The sequence below is a fragment of the Amblyomma maculatum genome, chromosome 1 (assembly GCF_055883805.1).
Source record: "Amblyomma maculatum isolate TAMU_Amacu chromosome 1, ASM5588380v1, whole genome shotgun sequence".
Taxonomy (NCBI): domain Eukaryota; kingdom Metazoa; phylum Arthropoda; class Arachnida; order Ixodida; family Ixodidae; genus Amblyomma; species Amblyomma maculatum.
Genome location: NC_139344.1, coordinates 217442134 through 217464258, shown reverse-complemented (window position 1 = coordinate 217464258; position 22125 = coordinate 217442134). Strand labels below are relative to the sequence as shown.

The window sequence follows — 22125 nt, the reverse complement described above, 5'->3', positions numbered from 1 at the left end:
TTTAGGCCAGGTCATAACACGTAATGAAATCGTGTTGCGTCCGAGTAGGATACTAACAGTAAATAGCTACTGCGCTAAACAGTTTTTCCCGCCAGCTTCTCTCTGTGAACTAAGGAAATATCAATTGGGAGTCCTGGTTGTCGTACTTAGATTGCTTAAAGGAAAAACCAAAGCCAAAGACGAACCACTGTTAAGCGAAAAAACATGCTTCGCCTAAGCAAACTTCAGCGCAAGGCTCGTCGATGCGGTTAAATCTGACATCTGACACCATGGAGTCAGGTTGAAATACCTACATCCTCGTGCGCAAAATCAAAAAGTGAGGAAAACATAGATTTCTAACATGTGAGGGGCACCCCCCCCCCCCCTCCAAAAACAAAAACAAAACACATGCCACTGCTGCCCATAAATGGCGATTTAGAGTTCGTCACCCGCATGGTAGACAACCCCCGCATATTACGTCGCCGAAAAAACAGCGCTTCAAATAGCTGTTGTACTCTCTGGAACGGGAACAAATGTGACTGGCGATGCACAGCACACACGTGTATAGGTGGTAGAGCGCGTTAGCGACAGTTCAGTTCAGTTCATTTCACTTTATTTTTTCCTTTCAAGTGAAAGTGGAAGACGAGGCAAAAGGCGTGTAACCTGACAAGGCCTCGTCTCCCATGTGCAGCTCGCAACAGGCAACACGTTACGATGCATACAAAGGGAAATGTCCTGATTAACAATACAGCAAATTAAAAAAAAATAGATATACAAAATACATATCACCACACAATGCAGTTTACAGTATAACACCACTTTGGAGCGAAACAAGCACATAAGAGAATATGTGACAGCGCGAAGATGAGAAGAAAAATGCAATAAAAATATCGATCTGTATTTGACAGGAAATAACATGACGACATAGAATGTAAGGAAAAGCAAAATAATCAAGAAAAACGAAAACTGATCATTTGGATTCAGATGGGTGCACCTATATTCAATAAATATATTCTGTGGTCTTTAAAAATGCTAATATGCTGATTTGAAGGAATTAAATGGTAACGTAAGATCAATCCTGTGTTCATGAAGGTTACTACTTGATATTTACTACTTGATTTTACTACTTGATATTAAAGATCCTGTTTGCCATAATTGGTTCTGGCTTTTTTTGTTTTATGTGCAAGGGTTCGAAAGCTATAATGTGGAGATATATCTGTGTGCCTTGTGTACAGCTTTCTTTTATGGATGATTTGCATCAGTTTAAAGTAATATACCTTGTTGGCTGGTAATAAATCATATTTTAGGAAGAGTGGCTGGGTTGGCAAGTCACTTATTTTACATTTGTAGTTTTCAAACAGACGTAGAATGCACTTCTGCAGTACAAGCAGCCTATCGTAACTTCCTTTCGTCGTGCTACCCCAGGCTAATATTGCATAAAGTAGACGCGAGTAAAATCATGTGTAATAAAAAGTTTTTTTAAGCCAGAGAGGGATAATAGGAGCTATACGGCTAATACAACCTACGGCACGGGAAAGATCGGTTAGAAGGTGATTAATATGCGGAGTACAGGATAAATCTTCGTTAAACCAGACACCTAAAAATTCTTATGTAGACACCTGATCAATATATTCCATTCTGTATTTAAGTGTAATGTTTTCTTTAGAAACTTTGTGAACTGGTTTGAATAGTATAAACTTTATTTTGTGCGTGTTCAGCTGCAAACTATTGTTCTCGAGCCAGATAGACAGCTGGGATAGGTAAAGATTGGCTTCCTTTTCGATCCCCTGCACATTTTTGCCCGTGAAAAATATACTAGTGCCATCAGCAAAGATGGTTATTTCAGGTGTGTGTTTAACCTCAGTTATATCATTTATATACAACAAAAATAGTGTGGGACCTAGTATGGAACCTTGGGGTACTCCAAGTTTGATTTCTAGATTGTGCTAGTGCTCTCCATTGAGATTTACGAATTGGTATCTGTATGATAAATAGCTTTTAATGAGGTCTGATGCAACGCCTCGAATTCCATACCTGTGGAGCTTATAAAGCAAAGTTTCATGGTTAACTGAACCGAAGGCCTTTCTTAAATCAAAAAAGATTCCCAGAGTGTACATTCTTGTTTCAATATCTTTTATAATTAATGATTTTACTTTAAGCAGGGCCTCCTCGGGCGTCTTGTTCTTTTGAAACCCGAATTGAAAGGGTGAGATTATCTTGTGTTTCTGGATGAACACAGTCAAACGATTATTTATACCTTTGAAAATACCGGTAAGACTGAAATTGGTCTGTAATTTGTGAACTCATTTCGCGTTCCTCCTTTGTGTATAGGTACCACTTTAGCTATTTTAAGCTGATCTGGAAATATGCCAGTTGAAATAGATACATTTATTAAATGTGACAATACAGGGCTAATCTCAGACGAAACATACTTCACGGTCGAGGCTTGTATGTCATCATAACGACTTGCCGCATTTGGCTTTAACTGCTGTATTAGCATTGAAGAACCCTCGCTCACAAACAAGCATTCAACGCTGGCGTCCGTGCGCCCGCGCGACCCATAGTCCCCTGTTCACGCGCACCCGTCAGATGCGCACTAGCATGCGTGCGTCTGAGGCTAAAAACATTCCCCATTCCACCCCCTCTGTGGGTGGTGGTCGGTCGTCCAGCTTCGAAAAAACGAGCGTAAGAAAAGATAAAAATAAATTCGCGGTGCACGTAGAGCCCAGCAGCTCTGGCCGGCGCTCGTGCCCTCCGGTATGCGATAGAGCATACCGGAGGGCACAAGAAAAGAGAAAGAATGAGCTCGTGGTCATGAGCCACGTGGTGAAGCTTGCCGAACTAAACTCGATGTCCTGTACTATGATGATCATCACCACCGCCAATGCTTTGCTGAGGAGAGCGTTCCTCTAGCTCAAACATAACACTTTAAATAATTTCAGACTAACTGAGCTGCAGCACCATGTAGAGAAATTTGTAACCGATTTTGCGTCTACATACTTCATTAGTTGCCTTGGACGGCTTTATAAAGATTGAAACCAAACAAGACCAGATACACAGTAGTTTTCTAAAGACTCGTGAAGAAGTGGTCAACAAAACGTTTACACTGTGACGCGACGCACCATACAAGTGAAGTATATGGCGCTTAACCTATTTCTTGAACTGGTTATAAGGTCAAAAGTTCAAGTGTGTGTAGCCCCCCCCCCCCCCTTTTTTTTTTTTCAACTACATTTACACTGAATTAGGCAATCAGATAAATAAAACATTTGCCATTTGTTACATACCATAGCAGACCACATTATACGAGCTTCTTTTTAAGGGCTGTCCGCAAAATACGATTGTAAAAATTCATATTGAATACATTGGTTATTGGTGTATAAGGGGCACGATTTTTAGTATAAAACAAGGCAGGTGGCTCTGAAGAATATAAACCCTACTTGTGTAATGCCGTGGCGGGGGGGGGGGGGGGGGGGGTATGGCAGGTTGTTCTCACCTCGATGCCCGGCCGGGTCCTTCATCTCCTCCACGGGAAAGTTCCAGAGCACATACTTCCTTATCTTCAGCGGGTTCGCTGGTGCTGCCGGCCTGCAGCCTTAGACGTCCGCTGCGGCCTCTGCATTTTGTCGGCAGAACGAATGCACGTAGCTTTTAGAGAGCTCGAATGTGGTATCTCTGAACTATGGAGAGGTGAACACGAGCACTCTGCTGCTGTATATGGTCTCTGACAGGAGGTTACCGCTTCCTCAATCGCAGCTCTGCAGCCATGCGAAATCAGCGCATACGTGTTGGAGTTTTCTCCACTATTGCGTTCGCTTTAACGGTGCAAACACTTGGCTTCTGCCGCACCTGCCACATTGTACCCCTTAGCACTTCAAGAGAAGGACGTGTGTCCCTCAAATATCAATGATGTGCAGCTCCTGACAGTCAAGTGACAAGGCGAAATAATTATGATCTGCGAGTGCAGCTGCAGCGAACCAGTCACGTTACGCAATATTTTGTCTTTTAGTGTCTTTTTTGTTACCTGCAGGAAACGGAAGGGGTGATATGAGCACTATGTTATGCCTGAAAAAAAAGAATACTGCACATAAGTTTGCAGACAGTGTCCAGAACGGAAGATGGAGATACCATTTCTCTTGGGCAATGCTTGAAGATTGCGTGCTTTATAAGCCTCCACTAGAACAATCGAATTGTAGTCGCTAGACGGGAAGGATGGATAAATGACAAAATGAATCTTATTATGTATGCATCAGCGGCATGTGCTAATATATATAGTAAGGTACAGACTTCGTCAAAAGTGCAGAGCCCAGGGTGTTTATTTCTGGGTCGTGTAGTGGTGTTGATTTAGCATTAGTGGAGGTCCTTTCCGTTACAGAGGGTAGGGCAAAAAATCTAACATCAAAAGATTCGGAATAATGGAAATGCATTACGTTCCGCACAAAGTTGCTCAGAAGCAGACCCCTGGGTTCTACACTTTTTACAAAGACTGTGCCTCCTAATACTCGCTTTGTAACGCGTGACAAGAATTTTTATCGGCAATCATGTTCTGTATTATTATGGCCGGGACTGTACATACACCCCGACAGTGCAGCGCTGATGCGATCGTCGTTGCGCCAGCCTTGTTGTCGTCCTCTTGCCGACTCGACTACCTCGCTTCTCCGCTCGGACAGCGTCGACTGCGGCGAGCAACCGCGAGACGAAACAAGTGGAGAAGAAGCGAGGGAGTGGAGGCGCCCGCAGATTTTTTAGTCGGTACCGGTCGCGGCCATTTTCTGCCGACCAGCCGCCGCGCGGGCGTTTCCTTAGGGACTGCGGGGCCGCTGTGTCGCCGCGGCCGCGCCTACCGCTTAGCTAGCCTTCGGGCACTAGAGAAAATCGCCGCAAATATTTTCACCGCACGGTTGTGTTGGAGCAAGCTTATTTGCATTGGCGTAGTGTTAAAATCATTTTATTTGTAATGGGATTTTGGTTCACGGTCACGTTAAGTGTGCTGGGACTCATCAAACTGCTGCGCTAATGCCGTTTCGGTCCGTTACTAAAGATAAAACGTTTTTGAAGAACTGCGAACATTACTCTTGCGTATGATACGCGTATAATTCCACTTCCAATGCGCTCTTCCTTCCTGCAAGTCATTTCGAACCTCGGCAATTAGGCTCTGTTGTCGTTCGCTTTGCATGTGCCACTCACATCAACAAATTATCAATTTGTGTTCATCTGACTTGACCAGCTAACGGCAGGCAAATTTTGTTGCACATTATTTATGAAAATCGCCGCATTAGGATCATTTCTTTTTATCCCTGGAACTTTATATCGCATATTAAACTGTTACCCCTGCATGTCAAGCATAATGCATTTTTTTTTTTTTGTATCCTGCACATACCGGTACAGGCAAAAGTAAAAGGAGCACGTTTTTTTATTATACCATTTTTCAGGCGTTGCATAAATGAAACTGGCAGATATGCGATCCGGTGGTAGATGTTAGTGTCATTTCACTAGGGCAATATTGTTTTCTTATCTCCAGTGCAAAACGCGTGATTTTAGTTTGAACGGGAAAGCGTGCTCCGTTTACTTTGCCCGCATCTGTTGATTCCCGTACATGTCAAAGAAAGAGCAGCAGAGAAATGCTAGCTGGAGCTATACAACTGAGTTTTCATATGTTATATGAACTTTAGCATCCAAAAGTGGCATCGGCTATGAGATACGCCGTAGTGGAGTGCTCCGGAAATTAATCGACTGCCTGGGGTTCTTTAACGTGCGCTGAAATTGCACCCAACACAGGCACTTCAGCTTCGCCTTCATCAAAGTGCGGTCGTCGCTTCTGTGATCGAACCTGTGTCTTCGGGCTCAGCAGTCAAGAGCGATATACCACACAGCTACCGCCGTAGGGCGCAACCCCGTTTCGTTATTTGTATTAAGCATTGAACAGATTGTAAAGAATTGACGAAGAAGAAACAACGCTGTGGCATCGCCATCACCATCGCTGGTCTCCGGCGCCCATCTCTCTCGCGCTGAAGCTGTGCCCTGCGGCTTGTATTCCGATCCTGCTGTGCCCGAATTACTGCCAGCGCTAGACGTTCCAATCGACTATTAAATCCACGTTTCACTTGGTTAAGGTAAAGCTGAGGTTCCCTGTACCCATCTCGCCCTGGAACTTCGCAGCAGAACATTGACTATCCCAATGACGGAGCCTACTTCATCGCACCTACATCCGCCAGTCACCTGCACAGGTGCCCTTCGTCAACGGGACCCCGCTACCTTCAGTGGAAGCAGCGATGACGACGTCGACGATTGGCTGTCCACTTACGAACGGGTCAGCCGTCACAATAACTGGGACGACAATCGTAAGCTCAATAATGTTATCTGTTACTTGAGCGACGTCGCTAATCTGTGGTTTCGAAACCACGAATCGGACTTTACCACCGGGGCGCATTTCAAGGCCAAATTTTCTGATGTCTTTGGCCGCCCCACGGTCCGAAAGCTCCGCGCGGAACAGCGTCTTCGATCGCGACTACAGCTGCCCGGTGAAACGTTCACCAGTTACATTGAGGACATTGTTGATTTGTGTCGCCGCGTTGACCCGACCATGACCGAGGCCGTTAAAATGAGTTCTCACAGGAGTTGATGACGGCGCTTTCAACATGCTCGTCGCCAAAGGCCCCACTACGGTCAAGGAAATCTACGACCTCTGTCAAAGCTACGACGAACTCCGCAAGGAGCGTGTTTTGATTCGCCAGTCTCAAGCATCACTTGCTGAACTAGCCGCGGAGCGGGAGTCATCTAGCCTCTCTGAAGACATCAAGGCTTTTGTACGTCAGGAGGTCGCGCGCCAACTGTCTCTGCAGCCATATATTAAGGAGTCGACACCAACTGGCATTGTTCCGGAGCTTCGCCGTGCAATCCAGCAACATGTATCTGAAGTCGTCCCTAATCCTCCTCCTCAATCAGCTCCTGTCGCACCCTCAATGCCGTTCCTCACGCCCACAATTTCATCGCCCGGCGTTGCGCCACTGAGCTACGCTCCAGCATTTGCGCCGGCTCCTCCTCAGGTATTGCGTCGCACGTATGCCGAAGTTACATCAAGTCCACCTCCTGAGCCAGCATATGCCTATGCTTCGCCCCCTATCCGTTCGGTACCAACAGCTTTTGCTCCCTCCTTGCGTCAGACACCATCTCCATGGCGCACTTCAGACAACAGGCCTATTTGCTACCACTGCGGCATCCCTGGGCACACTACACGCTACTGCAGGCGCCGAATAAATATGGCCTTTGCTGCACGGCCTGCGCCACCTTATTTGGCCCCCCAGTTCCCCGTTCCATCGGGTCCTCCAACAGCATCCCCCGATCCTCCGGACTTCCTGCCTCGTCGTTCGCCATCACCACGTCGCCGCTCCATTTCGCCAATGCGCCGACGACCCGCTACTCAGCTGGAAAACTAACCGCCGCAGTTCGCGAGGCACGAACTGCGTATTCGACAGAATTTCAAAGTCCTCATCTTAATCCCGCGAATGTTACTGCTGTCATCGTTGAAAGTGTTTATACTCTTGCGCTCGTCGACACCGGTGCCGCTGTATCAGTTATCAGCCAAAACCTCTGCCGCTCCCTCCGAAAAGTGACTACGCCCCTCGAGAGACTATCGCTTCGTACCGCATCCGCTCACAGTATACAGCCGACAGCTGTCTGCACTGCTCGCGTCGTCATTGCTGCAGCCTTGTACATCATCGAATTCGTCGTTCTCCCCACATGTTCTCATGACGTCATTCTCGGCTGGGATTTCCTGTCCCAGCATCATGCTATCATTGACTGCGCCAATCCTCAAGTAGAGCTCATTGAACCAAGTGATGCACCGTCTGATGCCCTGCTTCACGAGTCGTGTACTCGTTTTGCGGCCAAACTCCTCGTAGCTCATGACACAACCATCCCACCCGTTAGCGCTGTTCTGGTTCCCCTCACTGCCCCTTTTACCACCGCCGCGACAGTCCTCTTTGTGCCCTCTAACGTTGTCGGCCGCCGCCGCCATTTACCGCTGCCGTTTGCCGTCCTTGACATGAACAACGGCGCTTGCACACTTCTGGTAGCCAATCCTCTTGCGTCTCCCGTTATGTTGATCGAAGGGGAGTGCCTCGGTCGCATCGAGCCTGTGGAGGTTACCGCTTCCTCAATCGCAGCTCTGCAGCCACGCGAAATCAGCGCATACGTGTTGGAGTTTTCTCCACTATTGCGTTCGCTATCACGCTGCAAACACTTGGCTTCTGCCGCACCTGCCACATTGTACCCCTTAGCACCTCAAGAGAAGGACGTGTGTCCCTCAAATATCAGTGATGTGCAGCTCCTGACAGTCAAGTGACAAGGCGAAACATGGATGATCTGCGAGTGGAGCTGCAGCGAACCAGTCACGTTACGCAATTTTTTGTCTTTTAGTGTCTTTTTTGTTAATTGCAGGAAACGGAAGGGGTGATATGAGCACTATATTATGCCTGAAAAAAAGTAAACTGCAGATAATTTTGCAGACAGTGTCCAGAACGGAAGATGGAGATGCCATTTTTCTTGGGCAACGCTTGAAGGATGCGTGCTCTATAAACCTCCTCTAGAGAAATCGAATTGTAGTCGCTAGAGGGGAAGGATGGGTACCATGACAAAATGAATATTATTGTGCAGGCATCAGCGGCATATGCTAATATATAGGGCAAAAAATCTAACTATCAAAAGATTCGGAACACTGGAAATGCATTACGTTCCGCACAAAGTGGCGCAGAAGCAGACCCCTGGGTTCTACACTTTTTACAGAGACTGTGCCCCCAAATACTCGCTTTGTAACGCGTGACAAGGGTTTTTATCGGCAATCATGTTCTGTATTATTATGGCCAGGACTGTACATACACCCCGACAGTACAGCGCTGATGCGATCGTCGTTGCGCCAGCCTTGTTGTCGTCCTCTTGCCGACTCGACTACCTCGCTTCTCCGCTCGGACAACGTCGACTGCGGCGAGCAACCGCGAGACGAAACGAGTGGGGAAGAAGCGAGGGAGTGGACGCGCCCGCAGATTTTAGGGTCGCTACCGGCCGCTGCCGTTTTCTGCCGACCAGCGCACGGCCGCGCGGGCGCCTCCTTGGGCCCTGGGGGGCCGCTGTATCGCCGCGGCAGCGCCTGCACGGCAGCCGCGCTCAGCTAGCCTTCGGGCGCTAGAGAAAATCGCCGAAAATATTTTCACCGCACGGTTGTGTTGGAGCAAGTTTATTTCCATCGGCGTAGTGTTAAAATCAATTTGTTTTTTTATGGGATTTAGTATTGCGTTCACGTTAAGTGTGCTGGGACTCACCACACTGCTGCGCTAATAATGCCGTTTCGGTCCGTTACTGACGATAAAACGTTTTTGAAGAACTGAGAACATTACTTTTCCGTATGACTCGCGTATAATTCCACTTCCAATGCGCTCTTATTCCTTCCTGCCAGCCATTTCGAACCTCAGCAACTAGGCTGTGTTTTCGCTCGCGTGGCGTGTGCCAGTCACATCAACAAATTATCAATTTGTGTTCATCTGACTTGACCAGCTAACGGCAGGCAAATTTTGTTGCACTTTATTAATGAAAGTCGCCGCATTAGGATCATTTCTTTTTATCCCAGGAACTTTATATCGCATACCAAACTGTTACCCCTGCATGTCAAGCATAATGCATTTTTTTATGATATCCTGCACGTACCGGTGCAGGCAAAAGTAAAAAGAGCACATTATTTTGTTCTACCATTTTTCACGCGTTGCATTATTAAAACTGGCAGCCTTGGTATATGCGTCCAGTAGTGCCATTTCTCTAGGACAATATTGTTTTATCTCATGTGTAAAATGCGTAATTTTATTTTCTACGGGAACGCGTGCTCAGTTTACTTATGCCCTACCTGTGCATTCTCGTACATGGCAAAGAAACAGCAGCAAAGAAATACTAGCTGGAGCAATACAACTGAGTTTTCATATGGTATATGAACTTTAGCATCCAAAAGAGGCATCGGCTATGAGATACGCCGTAGTGGAGTGCTCCGGAAAGTTATCAACTGCCTGGGGTTCCTTAACGTGCGCTAACATTGCGCACAACACAGGCACTTCAGCTTCGTCTTCATCAAAGTGCGGCCGTCGCTTCTGTGATGGAACCTGTGTCTTTGGGCTCAGCAGTCAAGAGCGATATACCACAGAGCCACCGCTGGAGGGCACAACCCCATTTCGTAATATGCATTAAGCATTGAACATACATTTACACAGCAGCTAGCTAACTCTCCCGAGTTTTGCAGCGACAAAACGAGTATATTTAACTTAGAAGCTATCGGTGTGTGTTAAACCACTGCTTAGCCGTTTTGGGCCAGGTCATAACACGTAATGAAATCGTGTTGCGTCCGAGTAGGATACTAACAGTAAAAAGCTACTGCGCTAAACAGTTTTCCACGCCAGCTTCTCTCTGTGAACTAAGGAAATATCAATTGGGAGTGCTGGTTGTCGTACTTAGATTGCTTAAAGGAAAAACGATAGCCGAAGACGAACCCCTGTTAAACGAAAAAACATGCTTCGCCTAAGCAAACTTCAGCGCAAGGCTCGTCGATACGGTTAAATCTGACATCTGACACCATAAAGTCAGGTTCAAAAATCTACATCCTCGTGCGCAAAATCAAAAAGTAAGGAAAACATATACATTTCTCACATATGAAGGGCAACGCCCCCCCCCTCCCCCCCTCCAAAAACAAAAACAAAAAACATGCCACTGCTGCCCATAAACGGCGATTTAGAATTCGTCACCTGCATGGTAGACTACCCTCGTATATTACGTCGCCGAAGAAACAGCGCGCTTCAAATCGCTGTCGTACTCTCTGGAACGGGAAAAAATGTGACTGGCGATGCACAGCACACACGTGTATACGTGGTAGAGCGCGTTAACGACAGCATTGAAGAGCCCTCGCTCACAAACAAGCATTCAACGCTGGCGCCCGCGCGACCCACAGTCCCCTGTTAACGCGCACCCGTCAGATGGCGCCTGTTGTCGAGAGTAGGCGCGCGCTTGCATGCGTGCGTCTGAGGCTAAAAACATCTCACACATTACCACCCACCCCATCCCACCCCATTCTTTGGTGGTGGTCGGCCGTCCAGCTTCGAAAAAAAGAGCGTAAAAAAAAAGATAAAAATGAATTCGTGGTGCAGACGTTGAGCCCAGCAGCTCTGGCCGGCGCTCGTGCCCTCCGGTATGCGAGAGAGGGAAGGGCAGAACAAAAGTGAAAGGATGAGCTCGTGGTCGTGAGCCACGTGGTATGTCATCGGTACTATGATGATCATCACCACTGCCAAAGTGCCAAAGCTTTGCCGAGGAATGCGCTTCTCTAGCTCAAATATAGCACAATTAATAATTTCAGACTACCTAAGCTGCAGCACCAGAGGAATTTGTAATCGGTTTTACGTCTATAGAGTTCATTAGTGTCCTTGGACAGTTTTATTACATTGAAACCAAACTAGACCGGATAACCAGTGCTTTTCTGAAGACTCGTGAAGAAGTGGTCAATAAAAAGTCTACACTGTAACGCGATGCACTATTCAAGTTGTGTATGGCGCTTAACCTATTTCTTGAACTGGGTAAGTTCAAAAGTTCAAGTAACCGCTGTCCCTCGCCACCCACCTTTCTTTTACTACAATCAGATGAATAAAAAATTTGCCATTTGTTACATACCATAGCGTGCCACATTATGCCAGCTTCTTTTTAAGGGTTGCCCCTGAAGCAACTAAACCTTACTTGTGTCATGCCGTGGCGGGGGGGGGGGGGGGGAGGGTTTGGTACGACAGATTGTGCTCACCGTGATGGTCGGGCGGGTTTTTCGTCTGCTCCACATGACCGAGGTAGAGTTGAAACTTCAGCTTCTTGAGATGGTGCGGCTGAGGTATCAGTCTGCTGGCCTCGACGTCCCCCGCGGCCTCTGCATTTTGTCGGCAGAAGGAATGCACATAGCTTTCAGAGAGATCGAATGTGGTGTCTCTGAACTATGGAGAGGTGAACACGAGCACTCTGTTGCTGTATATGGTCTCCGACAGGAGGTTACCGCTTCCTCTATCGCAGCTCTGCTGTAATCAGTGTATGCACACACACACACACACACACACACACACACACACACACACACACACACACACACACACACACACACACACACACACACACACACACACACACACACACACACACACACACACACACACACACACACACACACACACACACACACACACACACACACACACACACACACACACACACACACACACACACACACACACACACACACACACACACACACACACACACACACACACACACACACACACACACACACACACACACACACACACACACACACACACACACACACACACACACACACACACACACACATACGATTTTTAGTATAAAAGAAGGCAAGTGGCCCTGAAGTAACTAAACCCTACTTGTGTAATGCCGTGGCGGGGGGGTGACAGATTGTGCTCACCTCGATGCTCGGACGGGTCCGTCTGCTCCGCATGACCTAGAAAGTGTAGAATGTTCTGCTTCTTCTGGCGGTGCACCCGAACTGCCGCCCTGCCGCGCTCGACGTCTCCCGCGGCCTCTGCATTTTGTCGGCAGAACGAATGCGCGTAGCTTTTAAAGAGCTGAAATGTGGTGTCTCCTAACTATGGAGAGGTGAACACGAGCACTCTGTTGCTGTATATGGTCTCCGACAGGAGGTTACCGCTTCCTCAATCGCAGCTCTGCAGCCACGCGAAATCAGCGCATACGTGTTGGAGTCTTCCCCATTATATTGTTCGCTATCATGGTGCAAATACAAAGCTTCGGCCACATCTGCGACCTTGTACCACCTAATTAGCACCTCATGAGTAGGACGCGGGTCCCTCAAGTATCAATGTTGTGCAGCTCCTCACAGTACAAGTGACAAAGCCAAACTGGATGATCTGCGAGTGCAGCTTGAGGGAACCTGTCACGTTCCAAGTTTTATGGTCTGTGTTATTTTATACCTGCGGAAAATGGGAGGAGAATATGATCACTATGATTATGCATGAAAACAAATACATATAAGGGGACTCTCGGTGTCCAGAATGCAAGATGGGGGATCCCCTTTTCCCTGCGCAACGCTTGAAGAATGCGTGCACTTTACAGCGCGAGAGCATAGGCGCTGCCACAATTGGTCACGTGAGAGTGCCGCGTACCCGATATCGGTGGGGACAACGAGCTGTAGAAAGCACAGAAACTTTACGTGAATGCGCATAGTATGTGCAAGTTGTAAAAATATATTTATTATATGATCACCTAGCTCATTTACTGCGCCATCTGAATGCATACATTGACTAGGTTGTGTCGACCAACCCGTTCACTTTTTTTATTCGATACTCCCTCTAGCGCTTTTTGTAGAGAATATATTTTACCGTCATATTAAACAGATTGCAAGCCGGCCATCACCTGAAACCTTTCTTTTTAATATCATTGTCTAAACGGTGAAAACACATTAAGTCCACGATGGTTGGGACATAGTAATAGTGTTCACCGTTACACAAGTGCACAATGCTTACAACTGAACATGGACGCGAATGCATGTGATCCCCCGACAATTGACCAGATACTATTTTACCTCCCGCAACGTCTGGCTTCAAATAATGTTAAGCTGCTCAAAGGCCGCCTTTGACGCTCAGCGACGTTCGCTTGCGCTCGGGTAAAAGTAGGACTGGACTCTACACCGGAGTTCAGCACCCGCAGATGCAGCGAGCCCGTTCAAGCGGAGATATAAAAATTTTATCATGCTATAATTCACCATTAACCCGCGCTTTAGCTATGTGAAAGCAGCGATTATTACATTTATTGCATCAGTATTTGCCTGAAGTAAGCATGGGGATGCAGGTTTACAGGAATGCACACGGTGATCCTTCCCTCTCTGCACAACGAATTCATTATGAATGTGCAGACATTAGTAGCAACACTGAGATGCTTTTTAATATCCTGCGAAAATAACGCGGCAGCAGTACAAAGACGCAATATAATTCCTGAGAAAACATCAGGGTCGTTATCGCACTTCCGCACCTACTGCCAGCGCTGATATAGATTGACGGGTGCGGTATACATTACCAAGATACTTTCTTGGGCGAGTTGGTACTTATTCATTATTAATATAAACAGCGCGAACACGAAGACAAAGGACAAGATAAAAGAAAGCCACAGTACAGCGCTTGTACTGTGGCTTTCTTTTATCTTGTCCTTTGTCTTCGTGTTCGCGCTGTTTATATTAATAATGAAGAGGTATACATTAGTTGTTTCCCTACAACTCAAAGGCTCTCTCGTCTCCCAGAAAGAAACATCAACTCGCGACCGAAAAAAAAAAAGCTGTGGTTTATGGTGAGACATGGCGTTGCGCGAGACAAATCTGCGTGGCTATGCTTAGGTTCGGCTTGAAAGTAAAGACATGGCTTTTGCACATATCACTTTACTCTATGGTTTCAGCACCCCTCGCCTCTCGTCGTTGACCAACCTCATTCGGGTGTAGAAGCATTCTAGCGGTATGACAACCTCTCTAGTCGCACTCCGGAGCACACCGCCGTCACAACTTTTGAACGAACCTTCTGTCCTAGCAACTCGCTATTGTCGTTCGTCTCTACCAACTACCGAATTATCTGCCTTCTTTCTCTTCCTCCGCCTCCGCTTTTTTTTCGGATCGGCCAAGGTGCGACCCTGACGAAAGTGCGCTCACGACGAAGTGGCTGGCGTAGTATAGCTCTCGCACCAAAAAAAAAAAAAGAACGGCGGCCTAGGGCATAATGTCCACCGTATGTAGAAAGCGTGGTTTATTTTTCTGCCAATAAACTGTATGGCCATTGGCTCTACTTCCCCGCCGATTGCTTTGACAAGACAGAGGACATCCGTACCAAAACAGTAGTGTTTGAAAGCCAGTCGTCGTTCTGACATAGGCTGCGCACCAGCTGTCTACAATGCCCACCGATGCGTTCCGAAGGCCAGAAATGACGGCCGTCCTAGTTTCGCGATCTGTTGGAGGCAGCGGAACCGCGGTCTGTAAAGGGTCTATGAACCTCCCCCAGTGCCGAATTGCAGCCGCTTACGGCGAAGGAATGCCCTAATATACGTAATAAAGTATGTTACGTTTTGGTCGCGCGCCTCTGGTATCTCACCGCTGCCAGCAGTTATTACGTGCGGCTCGCGGCCCCTCGGTAGCGTTGGCCTGGCGGCCCCGTGGCTCGGCGGACGGCATCAACGGTCCCAGCAAAGACGCGGTGTCTTTGCTGGGAAAATGTAATGTGTGCTGTAGACGTTGAGCGCAGCAGCTCTGGCCGGTGCTCGTGCCCTCCGGTATTCCAGAGAGAGAAGGGCAGAAGAAAAAGAAAGGATGAGCTCATGCTACAGCGTCGTGAACTGAGCCCGATGTCCCGGAAAGCTGGGCATGTCTCAGCGGAATCTGCCGCTGCTTTTATAGGCTTGCCAGTTCACAGGGAAAGGAAGAGAGCCCTTCAAGTTCAGACAAGACATGACTCAATCGCAGGTGGCGCGACCACATCTCCTCCACCTCCTGCAGACGGGCGAGGGCGACGCACTCTCCCTCGAGCTCCAGGCTTGACCAGCGTTTGCACACCCATACATGCACACACATTTGGCGCGTGGCAGGGTCACGTCGAGACTTGCCCGCGGGAGGAAGCGTTGGGCGGCCGATGAACGACGCCGAAATGGCCCATCCGCTCGCGGTTCTGCCTGTTGCTATGCGGTGGCCGCGTCAGCTGTCCCAATTGCGGGTGGCGAAACGTAACAGGTACTTCCTAATATTCGCTAGGCTACGCATAGTGAGTTTTCATCACCGAGTCTTGTATGGCCGGCCCTGTACATGCAGTCCGCCAGTGCAGCGCTGACGCGATAGTCGTTGCGCCAGCCTTGCTGCCATCTTCCTTCCGACTCCACTTCCTCGCTGCTCAACTCACTCGGACAGCGGCGACTGCTTCCAGCAACCGCGCGACGAAACGATTAGGGAGGAAGCGAGGGACTCGTTGCGCCCTCGCGCTAGATTCGTCTCCGCCCGCTAGGGTGCCTCGATGCCTTCGCACCCTACCGCCTGCTAAGGCTCCTCTACTTTTACGGCCCTCTGGTGGTGGTGGTGGTGGTCGGCCGTTCAGCTTAAAAAAAAAAAAGGAGGGGGGGGGGGGGGGTCGCAAAAAAAAAAAAAATTAACTGTGTGCTGTAGACGTTGAGCGCAGCAGCTCTGGCCGGTGCTCCTGCCCTCCGGTATTCGAGAGAGAGAAGGGCAGAAGAAAAAGAAAAGATGAGCTCATGCTACAGCGTCGTGAACTGAGCCCGATGTCCCGGAAAGCTGGGCATGTCATTTTTACTGTGATGATCCTCACCACTGCCAATGCTGTGCCGAAGAGCAGCACTGGACTAGGGATGGGGGGGGGGGGGGGGGGGGCTAAGGGGGCTGCAGCCCAGGGCCTCGTCTCGGACAGTAGAAGGGGGCCCATTTATTCTAACCTGCTTAGTATATGGAAGCATGGGCAACGGAACTTCGAGCGACTTATTTGTATGAAGCGAGAAAACCAGGACGAGCAGACGGTTTCCCTCGCCTAGTGTAAAACTCCAAGAACCGACTCACTTGTTTCCTGGTAGTTTGGCTTCAAATAATCATGTTGCCACCCATAAAGTGTGCCTCGCGAGGGCGAATGAGACGGCTTCTCGTTGCGGCAACACAGAAATACGGACACCCCCGCAGCAAGAGGTACGTTGCGGGATTCTCTGAAGTGAACCTGCTAAGTGGCCGGAAGTTATTACTGACAGCTTTTGGGGTGTATGCCGTGAGAAAGGGCCATTTTATTTTCAAAATCGGGTGGAACATTTTCCGTTTTCCGAAAGGCAATACAAAACTTGAAAACAATATGTCTGCTCATCTTTTCGTGCATCATCATCCTCAGCCTGACTAAACCCAGTGCAGGGCGAAGACCACTGCCATATTCCTCCAATTAACCCGGTCATATGCGAGCTGCATCCACTTGAACCCTGCGAACTACTTAACCTCATCAGCCCACCTAATTTTTGTGCCGCCCCCTGCTACGCTTTCCTTCCCATGGAATCCAGTTTGTTGCCCTAAGCGACCATCGGTTATCCTTTCTTCGCGTTACATGTCCTGCCCACTCCTATTTCTTCTTCTTGATTTCCATTAGAATGTCAGTGACATGAGCTATTTTTCTGACCCACTCTGCACGTTTCATATCTCTTAACATTATCCCTACCATTTTTCTTTTCATAGCCCTCTTCGTTGTCCTCAACTTAAGTAGAACCCCTTTTGTTAGCTTTCACGTTTTAGCCCCATAGGCAAGTACAGGTAAGATGAAACTGTTGTATACTTTCCTCTTGAAAGATACCGGTAAGCTGCTAGTCACAATCTGGAGTGCTTGCGAAATGCGCTCCATCCCAGTCTTATTCTCCTTGTTATTTTCCTTTCATGGTCCGGATCTGCGGTTACTACCTGTCCTAAATAGATATAATCGCCTACTACTTCCAGTGCTTCGCTTCCTAACGTAAACTGCTGTTCCATCTATAGGCTATTGAACATTACCTTAGTGTTCTCTATATTGATTTTCAAGCCTACGTTTTTTACTTTTCCTGTCTAGGTCATCAATCATTCTTTGCAGTTCATCCCCTAAGCTACTTAGCAAGGCAATGTCATCAGAAAATCGCAGATTACTGAGGTATTCTTCATCTATCCGTATCCCGAACTGCTCCCATTCCAAATTTCTGAATACTTCCAAGCAAGCTGTGAATAGTACTGGGGAGATCGTGTCTCCTTGCCTAACACCTTTGCTTATAGGAATTTTGTTACTTTCTTTATGCAGAACTATGGTTACTGTGCGCCCTCTATATACATCTTCCAGCACTTTCACGTACGGCTCGTCTACACCCTGATTTCGGAATGCCTGTAAGACTGCCGAGATTTCTACTGAGTCAAATGCTTTTTCGTAATCAATGAGTGCTATGTATAAGGGCTGGTTATATTCAGAGCATTTTTTTATCACCGGGTTGGTGGTATGGATTTGATCGACAGTAGAGTATCCTTTCCTAAAACCTGCTTGATCTTTTGCTTGGTTGCAGTCTAAAATTGCCCTGATTCTATTAGCGATTACGTACTTTGGTAAATACCTTATACGTTACAGACAGTAAGCTAACTGGTCTGTAATTTTTCAAGTCGTTAGCGTGCCCTTTCTTATGAATTAAGATAATGTTTGCGTTCTTCCATGGTTCATGTATAGTCGATGACACCAGACATTGCGTATACAGTGTGGCCAGTTTTTCTAGCACGATATCCTCTCCCTCCTTCAACAAATCTATAGTTACCTGGTCCACTCCAGCTGCTTTCTCCCTTTTCATAGTTTCTGATGCTTTCTTATCTTCGTCCTTCGTCACTGGCGGAACGTCTAACTGCATTTCCCTACCGTCAATCTCATTATTGTCGTGACTTCTTTGGCTGCTGTAGAGATCAGTATAGAACTCCTCGGCTACATTTACTATCTTGTCCATATTCGCGATGGCATTGCCGCGCAACTGACTTTTGCCTATGCCCAATTTCTTCTTAATCGCTTAAAGGCTTCCCCCGTTCTTTACAGCATGTTTAATTTTCTCCATGTTATACTCCCTTATATCGCCAACTTTGCGCTTATTGATTAGCTTTGTTATCTCTGCCAATTCTATCTGGTGTGTTGGATTGGAAACTTTCATACTTTGGCGTTTCTTAATCAAATCCTTCGTCTCCTTAGACAGCTTACCGGTATCCTCTCTAACTATCCTACCGCCTACTTCTACAGCGCACTCAGTAATGATATCTCTGAAATTATTGTTCATTGCTTGTAGGCTAATGTCGGCATCCTCGGCTAGAGCTAAATATCTCTTCTGTAGCGAGAGCCTGAACATCTTCTGCCCTCCCCCTCACCGCGAATTCGTTGATGAACTTCTTTTCTTACAAATCGGTGTCGTTCTCTTTTCAGATTTAGACTAATTCGAGACCTTACCATCCTGTGGTCACTGCATCGCACCTTCCCGATTACCTCTACATCCTGCACAACGGCGGGGCTAGAACACATTATGAGGTTAATTTCATTTTTAGTCTCCCGTTAGGACCTTTCCATGTCCACTTCTGGTTGTTCCATTTGCTGAAGAAGGTGTTCATGATTCTTATGTTATTGCGCTCTGCAAACTCAACTAGTAACTCCCCCCTGCTATTCCTAGAAACAATGCTGCAAATGGGGAGGCGTAGGAGCGACACCTGTTAATTTACTCGGAGTCCAAAGGTTTCGTTTACTGTTTCATGTGCAAAATATTTTTGATCTCAAGCTTTCACTACGCATGACTCTTCTGATTGGAAAAGAGCAGAAGAAAAGGTTCGCGCACATGAAAATAACGTCGAGCACCGAAACTGCGTGGCTGCATGGCTCGCCCGCTATAATTCGAGCAGCATAATTGACAAGGAGCTGCTTAAGCATCTTGTCACTGAGACCGCTTACTGGACAGAGGTGTAGAAGCGCATAGTCGTTGTAGTTAAGCTTCTAGCTGAGCGCAACTTACCATTTAGGGGCAGTGAGGAGATTTTTGGTTCACTGAGAAATGGCAATTATATGAGAGTGCTTGAGGCCATTGCCAAGTTTGATCCCTTTCTATAGGAGCACATCAAACCATACAGGAACAAAGGAAAAGGTCACCCATCGTATCTATCGAAAACCATTTGTGATGAATTTATCGAGCATATGGCAAAGACTGTCAAGGAACGTATCATTGACAAAGTGAAATGCGCAAAATACTTCTCTTTAATTGTTGATTCGACTCCAGACCTTACTCACGTTGATCAATAGTTTTAAGATAATTTTCAAATGGGAAAGTGTACGAACGCTTTCTTGGATTTGTTTCAATCGAATCGCATACCGGCTTGTATGTTTTAGATACCGTGTTGTCCCTATTGATGAACAATGGCATCTCCATCGATGATTGTATAGGGGCCAAGCTTATGATTATGCGAGAAATATTTCCGGAAAATACAAAGCACTAGAAGCTCAAACCAAACACCTCAACGAATTGGCAGTCTACGCCACGTGTGCTGGTCATTCACTGAACTTTGTTGGCGCGTGTAGCCTTGACAGTTGCCTTGAAGCAGTCAAATTTTTCACTAATTCAGAGACTGTATGACTTCTTTGCAGCCTCACGTAAGCGACAGACGTATTTTTTGAACAGCATGGGCGGAAATGGGCAGCAGCTCGTTTTGAAAAGTCTCTCGTCAAGACACGCTGAATCATGTAAGGCCATTCTGAAAAATTCCAATGCAGTCTTGAGTTGCGTTGAAGCCATATCAAAGAACGAGGAAGAAAACAGTGACAGTAAGAACGAAGCACGCTCTCTCTTCAAGAAAATGACAAAACTAGAGACCTCATTCATGGCGATTTTCTGGAGTGAAATTTTGGAGCGCTTTGACAAGACGAGCGTAGCACTACAGAAACCAGGCCTAGACATTTCAACTGCTGTGCACCTGCTGAGCTCTCTAGAAGGCTTTGTTATTTCTTTGAGACCTCTCTTTGATACCATCGAAGAGAGAGCACGTACGCTAAGTAAAAATCAATGTTATCAGGATGAGGGCAAACGGATTGTTTTCAGTAAGTGCCCGGACGGAAAAAGCGACAGTGCGCTACAAGGTACAAAAAAGGTTTTTGTAGAAACCTACAATGGTTGTACTTAACAGTCTAAGCTCTGCTTTGCGTGTGTGAAAGGCTACCTACACTGAACTCTACGAAAGGTTCGTATTCTTAAAATTGCAGACAGAAGCTGGGGGAGCGAGGCCTCTCTGGCACACCAGGCTGAGAAGCTGGTCAAAAGTTGATAATCTACAATCTAGCATTTTCCGCTGAAATCGTTTAGTGTGCGAACTTTCTGCACAACTCTGTGTGTCAGGAAAAGAGTCCCCTAGAAATTGCTTCACGAAAGTAAGCTTACTGATGTGCTTGCGAACCTTTTTTTTTTTTTTTTTGCTTTGCGAATACACTTAAACATACCCGAGGCAAACTGAGACCGAACGAGCGTTTCCCAAGCTGTGGCTGATAAAAAATCGCCTTCGTTCGAGCCTCCTTGACGACAAGGTGAACTGGCTTGCTATCATGTCCATTGAAAGTGACCTCCTCCGTGATCTATCCTTCGAACCGACTACATCTGATTTCGAAAATGCGAAGGCGCGAAAGATGCCATTTTAAAAGAGGACAGTTTGCGCTATACATGAATAGTTATAATAAGTTGGTTGTGTAGCCTCCCATTCTCCACGTTGCCAATGAAACGCTGAGCAGTGTAATTCGAGATATGCAAATCTTCGTTGTTCGTCTCGTTTTTGTTCTTGTGGTATTTAGCGTGCTTATAAAGAACTGTATTTTTGTTGTTTTTGACAATGCCACTTTTAATTGGTGTCGTCCTTGCTTGTCTCACCTTTAACGAAAATATTTTCAAATAATGTTTTTTATTTAGTTTTGGTAATTTTCATCTGTATTCTAGTGCATTTTTATGGTTTTTGTATTGCCTTAAGTATTGTATATATATATTGCATATTTTTAGAGAAACGTATATAATGATTACTTCAGTCTGATGCTTGAATTTTGATAAATGTTTTGGATACAACCATGCGTCTTATCACCGGATTAAACTTATTGATGCAAACAAAGTCTAGCTTCAGAAGAATCGACATCTGAGCTGTGTTGTCTCGTCTACGTTCTTGTTCGTCTTGAGTGCACTAAACGTTTCCCTAAAGCCTAGCTTTGGTAATTTTGGTAATTTTCATCTGTATTCTAGTGCATTTTTATGGTTTTTGTATTGCCTTAAGTATTGTATATATATATTGCATATTTTTAGAGAAACGTATATAATGATTACTTCAGTCTGATGCTTGAATTTTGATAAATGTTTTGGATACAACCATGCGTCTTATCACCGGATTAAACTTATTGATGCAAACAAAGTCTAGCTTCAGAAGAATCGACATCTGAGCTGTGTTGTCTCGTCTACGTTCTTGTTCGTCTTGAGTGCACTAAAGGTTTCCCTAAAGCCTAGCTTTGGTAATTTTGGTAATTTTCATCT

At 46.5% G+C, this 22125-nt stretch overlaps 1 protein-coding gene across 1 annotated transcript in view; it reads right to left on the bottom strand.

Annotated features, from left to right (window-relative positions):
* The window catches only part of LOC146205621 (uncharacterized), a 195585-nt gene that overhangs the window by 16075 nt on the left and 157385 nt on the right, over positions 1-22125 (bottom strand). The window contains exons 13-15 of the mRNA XM_084607537.1: positions 12485-12601; positions 11798-11917; positions 3473-3592 (exon numbers count right to left, since the gene is read on the bottom strand). Coding sequence (XP_084463663.1) covers positions 3473-3592; positions 11798-11917; positions 12485-12601 — 357 coding nt within the window. The remainder of the gene's footprint in view (positions 1-3472; positions 3593-11797; positions 11918-12484; positions 12602-22125) is intronic.